The 12,195-nt window shown below is 35.7% G+C and overlaps 2 protein-coding genes across 2 annotated transcripts in view; both read left to right on the plus strand.

Annotated features, from left to right (window-relative positions):
- LOC132162479 (putative receptor-like protein kinase At3g47110) lies at positions 1 to 6,925 on the plus strand. Its single transcript, XM_059572717.1, has 3 exons — positions 1 to 59; positions 3,294 to 3,421; positions 5,610 to 6,925. The coding sequence occupies exons 1-3, from the start codon at positions 1 to 3 to the stop codon at positions 6,923 to 6,925; spliced, it is 1,503 nt and encodes a 500-aa protein (XP_059428700.1).
- Positions 6,926 to 7,675: 750 nt separating this feature from the next.
- LOC132162480 (putative receptor-like protein kinase At3g47110) overlaps positions 7,676 to 12,195 on the plus strand; it is an 8,046-nt gene continuing 3,526 nt past the window's right edge. Inside the window, exons 1-7 of the mRNA XM_059572718.1 lie at positions 7,676 to 7,916; positions 9,960 to 10,109; positions 10,427 to 10,762; positions 11,198 to 11,302; positions 11,527 to 11,588; positions 11,655 to 11,739; positions 11,877 to 11,991. Coding sequence (XP_059428701.1) covers positions 7,676 to 7,916; positions 9,960 to 10,109; positions 10,427 to 10,762; positions 11,198 to 11,302; positions 11,527 to 11,588; positions 11,655 to 11,739; positions 11,877 to 11,991 — 1,094 coding nt within the window. The remainder of the gene's footprint in view (positions 7,917 to 9,959; positions 10,110 to 10,426; positions 10,763 to 11,197; positions 11,303 to 11,526; positions 11,589 to 11,654; positions 11,740 to 11,876; positions 11,992 to 12,195) is intronic.

Below are 12,195 nucleotides of genomic sequence, written 5' to 3' on the forward strand. Positions count from 1 at the left end.
ATGGAGAAATCGGCTGAGGTGCATGCTGTGGCTATTGGTAATGGATCTTCCATAGATCAGTAGATCTGTGCTTGCCTCGCAAACATGAATCTGCGATTTCTTTCCTAGATGAGGCTACGATGAAGGGGTGGAAGGCATTTTCAGCGGCGCACGGACAATTGGAACAGTGACATCGTCGAAGGGAGTGCCAGGAAACGTCAAATACGTTTATTGGACGCCACAAAAAAGTGGCTCTGATACCATGTTAAATATATTATTGAATATATTGGGAGCAGAAGAATGAGAGAGAGAAGATAGAGAGAGTGGAAGCATATAATAGACTACATCTCTTCTATATGTTTGATGTGATTACAAAGGCATCTAAAAATAAAAAGGCTGTGAGTAATAAGCAAGAAACCTTATATAAGGAATAAACCCTAATAAGAAAGACAATAATATAAAATATTCTAACACAGACAAATCCAATTCCTGCAACATCCTAAGGTTTTTGATAGTGGTAGGAATCTCCCTTGTTAGATTATTTTTCTCCATTGTCAATTTATCCCATAAGGGATGCTTCTGGTTAATTGATTTCTTCCTAAACTCAATGACAGAAGTTGGGTGGCTAGCCACCCCAATTCTTCCACCCATAGAGGGTGGCCGGCCACCCCAACCGTCCATTGGGGGTGGCCGAAGCCAACCTCATGGCCCTTGGGGATGGTTTGGCCCACCCCGAGGGCTAAATAAAAAAAAATTAATTAATTAATTAATTATTTTTTGGCCATTGGGGGTGGCCGGACCACCCGCAAGGGCCTTGGGGTGGCGAAGCCACCCCTTACCAGAATTGGGGTAGCCGGCCACCCCCAGCCACCCTTTGCAACTTCTTTTTAAGTTTTTTTTTTTATTTTTTATTGTTTTAATTTTGATTTAAAAATTAAAAAATTTTTAATAATAAAATATTAGAAGATGCCTGCCATATCAGCTTTTGATGGGCTAAATGTGGGAATATTATTGCATTGTAGCATTTCCCCACAAAAAAAAAAAAAAAAAAGGATGTAGTATCTTGCCATGTAGACTTTTATAGGCAAAATGTGAAGTTTTTATTATATTGAAGCATTTCTCTTTTAGCAACGTGTCTTATTTTGGACCTTTAAATGACATGGAAGGCCGAAGGCCAAGAAATTGGAACCGGATCCCATTTTCTCTCTATGGCTTTCCATATTTCTCTCTTCTTTTTTTAAGTTTTATTTTTTATTTTTTACAAAAAAACTCTTTCAGATAAATCACAACTTATCCCAAAAGCTTAAATGAATAGAAAGATGTAAATTTAATTAATACTTAACACTTTCTCTCATGCAGATTTTTTGCGTTTTCAAATCACAATTTTTAAAAAAAAGCAATGTCAAATAGTCGATTTTTTGTGATTTGGTTTAAAATCACACTTTTTGTCTGTGAAATCGCAATGCCAAACGCATCCTAAGGTTCAATACAAGCCTTTAAAGCATTAGCAATAGCTTCCTTAAATCTCATTTCCTTCCCTAAAATGTAGGAAAAAATCTTGAAAAAAAAAACTAGCTAAACCAAGGGAACCAGACGTGTTTCCCCAAATCTAGGGATTATGATCCTTTTTCTTTGAAATTGCATATACTCAAACTACGAAATTTAGGCTTTTTTTTTTTACATCGAAACGCTTAAAAAATGTTACTTATTAAAAATGCCATGTTACAGTTTAAAATTAAATATATGTTTATCAGGTTTTTGCTCTCTATATTGTAAAAAAAAGGTTTGAGCAAAAACTTGTCTATTAATTTTTTGAAAAAGAAACGTCTAGGCAAAAGTAAAAAAAGAAACATTTTCAAATGAAAACTCTTTATGGATGCCTCAATAATATGCTATGATTTTAATAGGTGATATTTTTCAAGTGTTTCGATTTTAAAAAAAATAATAATAATAATTTTGTAATTTGAGAATCCTAATCAATCTAAATCTAGGATAGCACTTTTGTTTTTCATTAATATTATTTTTAATATAAAAATACTTTCTCTTTTCTCCAACTTTTATTTGAAAGAATAAATGGGACTTAGAATGTGAGAAATCTGATCAATAATCACGAGGCAGAAATAAAACTAGACATAGTCTTTATTAAATATGTTTTTTGTTATATAGAGAGGAGATAGCAAATAGGCCCTTAAAATGTCCCCTCAATTTCATTGGGTGCTTGCAAGCGCCAAAAAATGGGAGAAGGATCCTCTGACTCTCCGGTCCGTCTGGACTGGAGGGAATCCAGTCCCTACTCCACGTCTCCGGTTCTCTTTCCCCAAACTTTATAACCTTAAGGGTTTGTTTGGTAATGGAGATGGGGATGGGCCAAATACTGTTCATCACCATTTTCCAAAAAAATCAACATCAAAATATTCTAACTTTTCACTTTTAATATCAAATTATTCACTTTTTATTATTATTCAAATAAAAAAATCACTACAAAATAAAACTTTTTCATTTTTTTCATACCACTTTTTCATTTTTTTTATACCAAACATTCTTACATTTTTTCACATCAACTACAATGTTTAGGCCATCCCATTTGCCAAACACCCCCTAAATTTCTTCAACTGTGGGGCAAAAGCTTTAATTGCAGCCACCTAATACCATAATGAAATTGAAAAATCGGGTACACAAGTGACAAGTTTGACTTTTATTTCCTGCTAGGCCACGCCATTTATATTTTCTATCCCAATCGGTAGACCCACAAAGAATATTTGTTTCCTTAATTTGAAATAATCAACATACTCAAAAGATAATTACCCATACATTGAATTATTTATATATTCACGCTCAAAGCAAAAATTTGATTAGATCGACTTTGAATATGGGCCCTTTCTCTGTGATTATTTGTCAACCAATTCTTGTGCAAGTGATATGTTCTCACCAATCCTCCGTTTTCTCTTTATGTTTCGTATGAGTGAAGGGTCGGTCTTATGGTGAGTGAGACAAATGAATTGGTTGGGGGACTTAACTGTCAAAGACTGAGGATACATGAAAGCATGTGTGATTGTTCATTACTTGGAGTAAGCCATCAATTTGATTTGTTTATATATATATATATATATATATATATATATATATATATATAAACTAATCACCTCATGAGTGATTACCCACAAATGATGTCGTCAACAAATTAAGGACAATTAGGGTTCGTTTGGCAACAGCCAGCACAGATACTGTTTAGTGTCTGACCTGTTGACCAATTTTTTCCTTCAAAGTTTATCTTGTTTTTTACCATATTGCCCCTCTCTCTTAAATTTTTCCAGACATAAATCCCACGCTTGGACAAAAGGTTGTCGGGTAGGGGTTGGAGTCAGCAGATCTGGGGATGGGTTTATGTGGACTTTGGAGGCCATTGCTGTTGCTGCTGCTGACGCTGTTGGTGACATTGCTGGTCGGGGGGTTGATGGGAGATGGGTTCTCTCTTTCTTGGGGTTTCGAGCAACTTTCCATTGATGGGTCCGTCTCCAAAACCACCGAGAAAGAGAAAAAAATAAGAGATTGGTGTGATTTGGGTGGAGAAGAAGGGATGAAAGAGTGAAAAACAAGGTTTGATGGGGAGAGGGGTTTGCTTATTTGCTCTGTTTTTGTTTTGTTCTGCTTCTCTCTCTCTCTTTTATTTCTTTTTTATTTCTTCTAATTATTTATTTTTAATGTGCGTCTTTAGAGACCATAGGGTCTCTCTCGGGCATGAAAATTGCATATTGTCTTTTTAGGTGGGTGTTGGGGCTGATTGGGCAGAGAGAAAATTTGCCAACGGTTTTGGGAAATTGATGAGAAGAAAAAAAAAAAAAAGGGCATTGGTTGAAATAGGAATTTTGGGGGCCATCAGCATCTGTGCCACCACCAGTGTGGAATTTTATCAAATCTGTCTCTCTATGTTTTCTAGTATATGATGAGAGAAGTGGCGTTGACTTCAGAGCCCTGAAGAAAGGGAGAGCAGAAGAATGAAGATAGGGAGTTTGGGGGTGGGGGATGAAACGGGCTAGCAAGTTTTAGCAAGGGTCGGTGCTGACTCATGAAGGAGAAGACAGGGAGCTGGAGGAAATGAAGGGAGCTGGAGGAAATGGCCGGGCGCTGGGATTTTTTTGAAAAAACAATTAAAGGGTAAAAAGATAATTGCACGTCAGGGAAAGGACCCACAATTTTGACTGAACAGTGTCTAGGCTGCGTGGGGCTTTTGCCAAACACCACCTTAGAGACCAATGGATCCAGGGTGTTCATTAAGGGTGGGCATTTTTTTTTTAATAAATAAAATAATAAAATTAATTTAAAATATTAAAAAAATAATTAAATATAAAAAATATTTTTTGTCTCATTTTTGTGCTTTGCAAGTTGCACGGTATATATATATATATATATTTTCTCTTGCATGCATATTAGCGATATAAATATTAAAATAATTAATTTATAAGAACAATTTAAATTAAATTTAAAATTTTAATTACATATTTACATACTTCAACTTTTCGTTAAAATTATTATCAAGAATGGGCTGAATCCTAAATAACAATATAAATATTAGAACAATTAGTTTAAAATAAGTTAAAGAACAATTTAAATCTAAATTTAAAAATTTAATTGCATATTTTATATTTACATACCTCAATTTTTATTTTTTTTGTTTGTTGAATTTGGAAAGTGAAAGAAAATTGTGGCTTAAAAAGTTTAAAAGTTGGACAATTTTTCGTTGAAGTGAAAAATAAAGAGATTGAAATTTGGACAATTGCTCTTTGCCCTTCGGCCTTGTCTTGCACGGCTGGTCCTGCACCTTGTATCGTGTGAATTATATAATTTTTTTTTTTTTTTTCATGTTGTCTTGGACGGTTGGTCACTTGTCCCCCGGACCACATTTTGTGTCAATTTTATAATATTATATTTTCTTGTCTTGGACTCTTGTGACAATTATATAATATTATTGTTTTTAAACCCCTCTCCAAACTCGAGGCCGCATGAAATATTCTCACGAAACGGAACTGTTCATCGTCTTCAACATTGCATTCTTCTGAAACTAAAACATTCACTTTCTAAAAGTTTTCAAATTTTAACTTACTAAGGGGCATAATATGGCTCAAGCCTGAGAGAGAGAGGCATAATCATGGCCGAGGGCGGGAATAATAATGAAATAAGAAAAAATTTTACCATGGCAAGAAAGATTTTTAGGAGTTGAGGGGACAAACATAACTACCAACTACACCTCACATCAATAAGATAATAATGTCCATCCAAATGCTTTGTCAAGCTAAAGTTGAAGAAGTCCTTCATGTCATTGTTATCATTTTTATATTCTATTTTTCTTATCTCTTATTTCTTGTTGAACAAGTGGCAGGACTTTATAAGGTTAAAGCGGTAATTGCAGCCAACTACTATCATAATGAAATTGAAAAATCTGGTCCACAAGTTTGACTTGCATTCCCTGCTAGGCCACGCCATCTATATTTTCTTTCCCAATCGGTAGGCCCACAAACATTTATTTCCTTAATTTTAACTCTCATTGGAACTTTGTAATATTTTCATATCAACCAAACTCCTGTATCATACAGACTTGATCCTTCTTACTTGAAAATTATATTCCCAATAAGATGAAGCACTCTTGCCTCAATTCCAAGTGGATTTTGCTATTATTCTTTCACGGAATCCATCTTTTGTTTATGAGCTCAACTTTGAAATCTGCAACAATTCCAGCTTTTCAGATGAGTCTGATCGCTTGGCGTTACTTGACTTCAAGAGTCGGATTAGTGAAGACCCACTTCAAATCATGAGCTTGTGGAATGACTCCACCCATTTCTGCAGCTGGTTTGGTGTTACATGCAGCCCCACCAGTACAACAGTCACAGTTCTGAACCTGAAAGCTCAAAGACTGTCTGGCTTCATAACACCTTCTATTGGAAATCTTACTTACCTTATTGGAATCAACCTGAGAAACAATAGCTTCTATGGTGAAATTCCTCAAGAACTGGGAAGACTACGGCACCTGCACCTGCAGCATCTGAACTTGACTTACAATTCCTTTGGCGGGAACCTTCCAAGTAATCTAAGTCATTGTACACAACTTAGAGTGCTTGATGTTGGTGCCAACAAACTTGTTGGGCAGATTCCAGAGCAGCTCAATTCATTGTCAAAGTTGGTTTTCTTGCAACTTACTGTGAACAACCTTACAGGAAGTATCCCAGCGTGGATAGGAAACTTTTCTTCTTCATCTTTTCTTGTCCTTGCGCGGAATAATCTACAAGGGTGCATACCTAGTGAGCTTGGCCGTCTATCGAGCTTGGAATTTTTTCAACTTTATGGGAATAATCTATCCTGTACTATCCCTCCTCAGATTTATAATATATCTTCCATATTCTATTTCTCTGTTACTAAAAACCAACTGCATGGAAGCCTTCCACCAGATGTTGGCCTTACTCTTCCTAACCTTGAAACATTTGCCGGTGCTGTTAATAGTTTCACTGGACCTATTCCTGCGTCATTGTCAAATGCTTCTAGACTTCAGGTGCTTGACTTTTCTCAAAATGGTCTCACTGGATCGGTGCCTCAAAATCTAGCAAGATTGAGCGGCTTGGTTAGACTTAATTTCGAAACAAATAGACTTGGAAATGGAAAAGTTGGGGAACTAAATTTTCTCGGTTCTTTGGCTAACTGCACTAGTTTGGAGGTCTTGGGTCTTGATTATAATCAATTTGGTGGAATACTGTCCAACTCCATAGCCAACCTTTCATCCCAGCTAAATATTCTTACTCTTGGTGGAAATATGATGCATGGAGGAATCCCGATTGGGATTGGGAACCTTGTTAACTTAACCGATTTGGGATTAGAATATAACTATTTGAGTGGTCATCTCCCGGATACTCTTGCGCGCGAAGCTACCAAAGTTACAATTACTATATTTGAACTATAACAAATTTTCTGGGCCAATCCCTTCCACCTTAGGTAACTTAACTAAATTGATAAAGCTTTTTATGAAGCATAACAGATTTGAGGGAAGTATACCCACAAGTTTAGGAAACTGTCGAAATTTGCTTCAACTAAACCTTTCTAGTAACAATCTCAATGGTACCATACCAAAACAGGTTATTGGTCTTTCTTCCCTTGCGATTTCTCTGGTAATGTCTAATAATTCTTTGACTGGTACACTGCCATTTGAAGTGGGTAACTTAAAAATGATTGGGGAGTTAGATCTCTCAGGAAATAGATTATCAGGTGAAATTCCTTCTTCCCTTGGCAATTGTATTAGTTTGGTACATTTGCATTTGGAGGGTAATTCATTTGAAGGAGCGATTCCTCCATCTTTGAAGACACTTAGAGTTTAGAAGAAATTGATCTTTCGCGCAATAACTTGTCAGGGTAGATTCCTAAATTTCTAAGCAAGTTTTTGTTTCTTAAGCATCTCAATCTTTCTCATAATGATTTTGAGGGAAACGTGCCAAGTGAAGGAATTTTTTCAAATGCAAGCGCAATTTCAATCTTTGGAAATGAAAAGCTATGTGGTGGTGTCCCAGAATTGCTATTACCAAAATGCTTCAAAAAGAGAACATGTTCATCTTTGAAATGCCTTGCACTCAAAGTAGTGATTCCTGTCATATTTGTACTTGCTCTATTGTGTTTTACCCTCACATGTTGCATGGTTAAAAAATGGAGAAAGAGACCTATGGTCGCATCTTCTTTACAAGATCGGCGATTGACTTGCATATCTTATGCAGAACTCCAAGCATCAACAAATGGTTTCTCTGGGAATAATTTGATCGGTTCAGGTAGTTTTGGTTCTGTATACAAAGGAGTTCTTTCTAGCAATGGAGCAATTGTTGCAATTAAAGTGTTAAATGTTCAACAACGAGGAGCTTCCAAGAGTTTTATTGATGAATGCAATGCTTTGAGAAGTTTGAGCCATCGTAATCTCCTTAAGATTATCACTGCTTGCTCAAGCATTGATCATCAAGGGAACGAATTTAAGAGTCTAGTTTTTTAATTCATGTCTAATGGAAACCTAGACCAATGGCTGCATCCTATTCCTATAGAGGATGAGAATCGTGAATACAAGAGACTGAGTTTTATTCAAAGACTAAACATAGCCATGGATGTTGCTTATGCATTGGAATATCTTCATCTCCATTGCAAAACACCGATTGTTCATTGTGATGTAAAGCCAAGCAATGTTCTTGTAACATCCCCAGCCCGTTAAGGCTGAGTTTGCCACTTTTCTTTTTTTACAGCAAAAGTTCTTGCAAAGATCTATAAGGTCTATCAGAGTACTTGATTTTAAAGGATACAAAAAAATGTATAAAACATTATTCAAGAGATTTTATTACAAGCGAAATTAGAAAACATTAAACTTTAGTTGCGGAATATCATATCATTACAATAACTTATATGAAAAGACTTTGAAAATTAATAATTATTCCCACCCCATTCCGGCCTCCTATTCCAGCATCCTTTCTACCTGAAAACAAGAAATAAAACTGAATGAGCCCAAAGGGGGCCCAGCAAGTAAAATCCACAACCATAAATAGTTTTACTCCTTGTTCTCAGTTTTGAAAATCGTTTTCGCAAATAAATATAATTCTAGCCATAATAATATCTGTATGTACGGTTGCATCTCCCGTAACATATACATACTATTACATCTAGTAATAGATCATCGTTGTAAATCATCTTTATAAATCATCATCATAATGCATCATTATAAATAATCTTTGTAAATCATCATAGCATATCATCGTTGAAAATATAGTATCATTTTCTCATAATAGGGCCCATGTACACTATTACCCCTGTGCACGAGGGTTGCGGGTCCTTGTGACCATGGCACTGAACTGTGGCCTCAGCCATGCCCGACCGTCAATTAACTCTTTCTTGGTGCACTCAACGGTCTGTTGATGGAATACCACCTTCTGGCATAGCCTCCTTCAGTGGTTTCGCTTCCATCCGAGTATCGGTACCGAACTCTCATCTTATCTTATCTTGGGGCCAAAAATACTCTCCTCCATACATGTGCCCTCATTTCATAAACATTTATCTCATCTCTTGTACTTTTCTTTGTATTTCTTTTGATGCATCTTAGGGCAACATGTAGGAGGGTTTATCATCATTTTTCTTTCTTATAATCATCATCATTTCTCAACTTTCTTTTCTCAAAATGGAAACCTTTTCAAATATAAACTTGTTGTACTTAGAAAGCGTTTAAAGAAATAGAAACTTTCTAGATAATTTATTTAGAAATCCTTCATGCATGCAACATAACTTCATAATACGTAAATAAAATAATCATTTACAATTTACTAAAGAATGAATAAATAGCATGACATGAAGTAACTTTAGAAGGGGTAGTGAATTTACTTACCTCTAGACTGAAGCTAAAAGTGGTATGAAGGAATCTAATTGCTCCAATATGACTAACACTACTAGTATATCTTTTGAAACTACTTTCTAAAGTCCGCTATCTCTTGTGTTCTTTCTTTCTTGTAGCGCTTGGTCTCGCCCTTTCTCTCTCTGTTCTGAGTAAACACTCTTAGAAAGAAGAAAGACCGAGTAAAAAGCGGAAGAAGGAAGAATATATGCAAGAGATGGGAGAGGAGATGAGTGAAAATACTGAAGGAGAAAAGCTCTATTTATAGGAGAAAATCAAACACTATTCTACCTTCAATTTACAATTATACCCTCATTTTACTATTTCACCAACCCTATACTATTCCACCAACCCTATACTATTCCACCAACCCTATACTATTTCACCAACCCTATACTATTCTACCTTCTTATTCTACCATCCTTATACCTACCATTTACTATCCTATTATTTCACCAATTACCATTCATTAATTACCACTCTCATAAATTTCCCAAGAATTAAAATCCTTAGCTACAATGGATATTAAAATAACATCATTATCAAAATAATCTATTTAAATAGCTTTGAAAATTCTGGGGCACTACAGTTCTCCTCAATGAAAATATGGTTGCCCATGTTGGTGACTTTGGATTAGCGAAGTTCGTCTTTGAAGAATCAGATAATCCCTCAAAAAATCAAACCATGTCAAACTACTTGTCAGTTGCGCAAAAGGGTTCCATTGGGTACATTCCTCCAGGTATGTTTTCAACCTGTAGTAACTTGGCTTAAGTTTGACACTGCAGCTATGAACAAGAAGTCAAGCCTAATTTTCAAGTCCGATATATATCAAACTTGAAAATTTGAATACTAGGAAATAAGTGTTTCTTTTTCTTTGTAAAAAAAAAAAAATGCAAAATTGTTAAATAGTAGTAAATATGCATTATTTTGGGGTAGTTCTAAAGTTTATAAGACTATAGTATCTTAGTGATAGTGTATTAATAAATTTCAGAGTATGGAATGGGCGGCCAAGTTCCGTGCTTGGAGATATTTACAGCTTTGGGATACTCTTGCTAGAGATGTGCATTGGGAAAAAACCTACTGATGACATATTCAAAGATGGCTTGAGCATTCACAAGTTTACTACAATGGCTTTGCCAGAACGTGTCATGGATATAGTGGACTCATCAATGCCCTTTGGAGAGGATGGAGAAGATGATGAGACAAATAACAATGACATAGAAGAAAGCGCAATAATCAAAAAAGTTGATCGTCATTTCAATGCTAGAAGCAGAGTGGAGGATTGCTTGATCTCAGTGTTGCAGATTGGACTCTTGTGCTCTGCAACATCACCTCATGAGCGGTTGCCCACAAATGAAGTCGTCAACAAACTAAGGGCAATTAGAGACACATGCATTTTGACGTTGTCTAGCATACATCATCGAGGACAAACATAACTACCAACTACACCACACGCCAATAAGATAGCGTCCACCAAAATGCATTGTCCAGCGAAAGTTGAAGAAGTCCTTCACGTCTGGAGTAATAGATGTGTGTTAGGAGTGACATTGTTATATTTGTGTTTTATCTTCTACTTTTCTTACTTTTATTTCTTGTTGAATAAGTGGTATGACTTTATAAGGTGATATAATTTAAAGCCATTGGTATCAGTTTCGTTAACCTTTTGTGGATATTACAATTTCCCTGTAGATGATACGTCTCCGATAGCTTGGTGAGCCTTTTGTGTTTTCTTGCCTCTTATTGTGTTTTCCATCAGTGCTTTTGGTCCTCTATGAATTAACATGATGAATGTAATGAATTAGTTTTTCACTGTTGGGTGTATATAAGGTGTATTCTTGGTTGGCTTTGTTGAAGCTGGAACAAGGAGAGCAATGGAGCAGACATCTGGTAGGAGACATTCAATGGCTTTATCTAGTTCAGGGTTGAAACTCTGTAATTTTGTTGAATAGAGAGGATACAAAGTTGTTTAATTATAAGAGAAAATACAAGAATGTGACACTGTTCACTACCAAAGTGACTAACAATTTTAAAGGAGGAATAATACATCTTGACTGAGTTCTTGGGGTAATCCTATTAAGCTTTTCTTGTTGTAGCATAAATTTATTTATTTATTTATTTTTGCATTGAATGATCAAATATAATGGTTTTAAATGCAGATTTCTTTCCTGGAGAAATGCACATTTATACTGGCATTTCGGATGCTATAGGAAGTCCTTATGTGATACTTTAGTTGTTTAAAGGAATTTTGACTAAAAATGTATAAGTTTCCCATTTATCTTTATAGTTAGCTGTTGTCAACTTAAAAAGTGTCATCTATACCCCCATAAACAGGCACTATATCCTCAAAGATGGTGTAGTAAAGCTTTCAGGTTTATGTTCCAATTTATGTACAAGTCCTTTCCACACTATCATGATACTTTTAGTCTATAATTCTACTTGTAAGGAAGTTACATGTTTGTCCAGAAACTATGTATACATAAGTGATGGTTTGTTTCATTATGTCCAGAAAAATGTCAAGGTATTTCTACTTGTCAAGCTCGGCCTGGCCTGGGAACAAGAGCACCAGTGGCCCTGCTTGGGCTTGAATACCAGGCCTTATTGAGAAACGGCAAAGGCATAAAGTAAACTCTCAGATGGGACACGTGACACCGTCCTACTTTTACATCCAACGGTACAGATTAATCTTCCTGACCACCGACTGTGACCCTTAATTGCTCCACGTATTATTCAATTTTATCCTATTTTTATTTATTTTTTTGAATTTGTCTATCCGAGAGCCAACAGCAGTTAGTTGAGACTCTCACGTAAAAGTGAGAGGCAGATTC

The sequence above is a fragment of the Corylus avellana genome, chromosome ca9 (genome assembly GCF_901000735.1).
Source record: "Corylus avellana chromosome ca9, CavTom2PMs-1.0".
In the NCBI taxonomy this organism is placed as follows: Eukaryota; Viridiplantae; Streptophyta; class Magnoliopsida; order Fagales; family Betulaceae; genus Corylus; species Corylus avellana.

Coding starts and splice junctions, on each gene's coding strand:
- LOC132162479 (XM_059572717.1), top strand. CDS start 1: ATGGAGAAATCGGCTGAGGTGCATGCTGTGGCTATTGGTAATGGATCT. Junction 60..3,293: donor AATGGATCTTCCATAGATCA/GTAGATCTGTGC, acceptor AAATTTTTCCAG/ACATAAATCCCACGCTTGGA. Junction 3,422..5,609: donor CGCTGTTGGTGACATTGCTG/GTCGGGGGGTTG, acceptor ATTCCCAATAAG/ATGAAGCACTCTTGCCTCAA.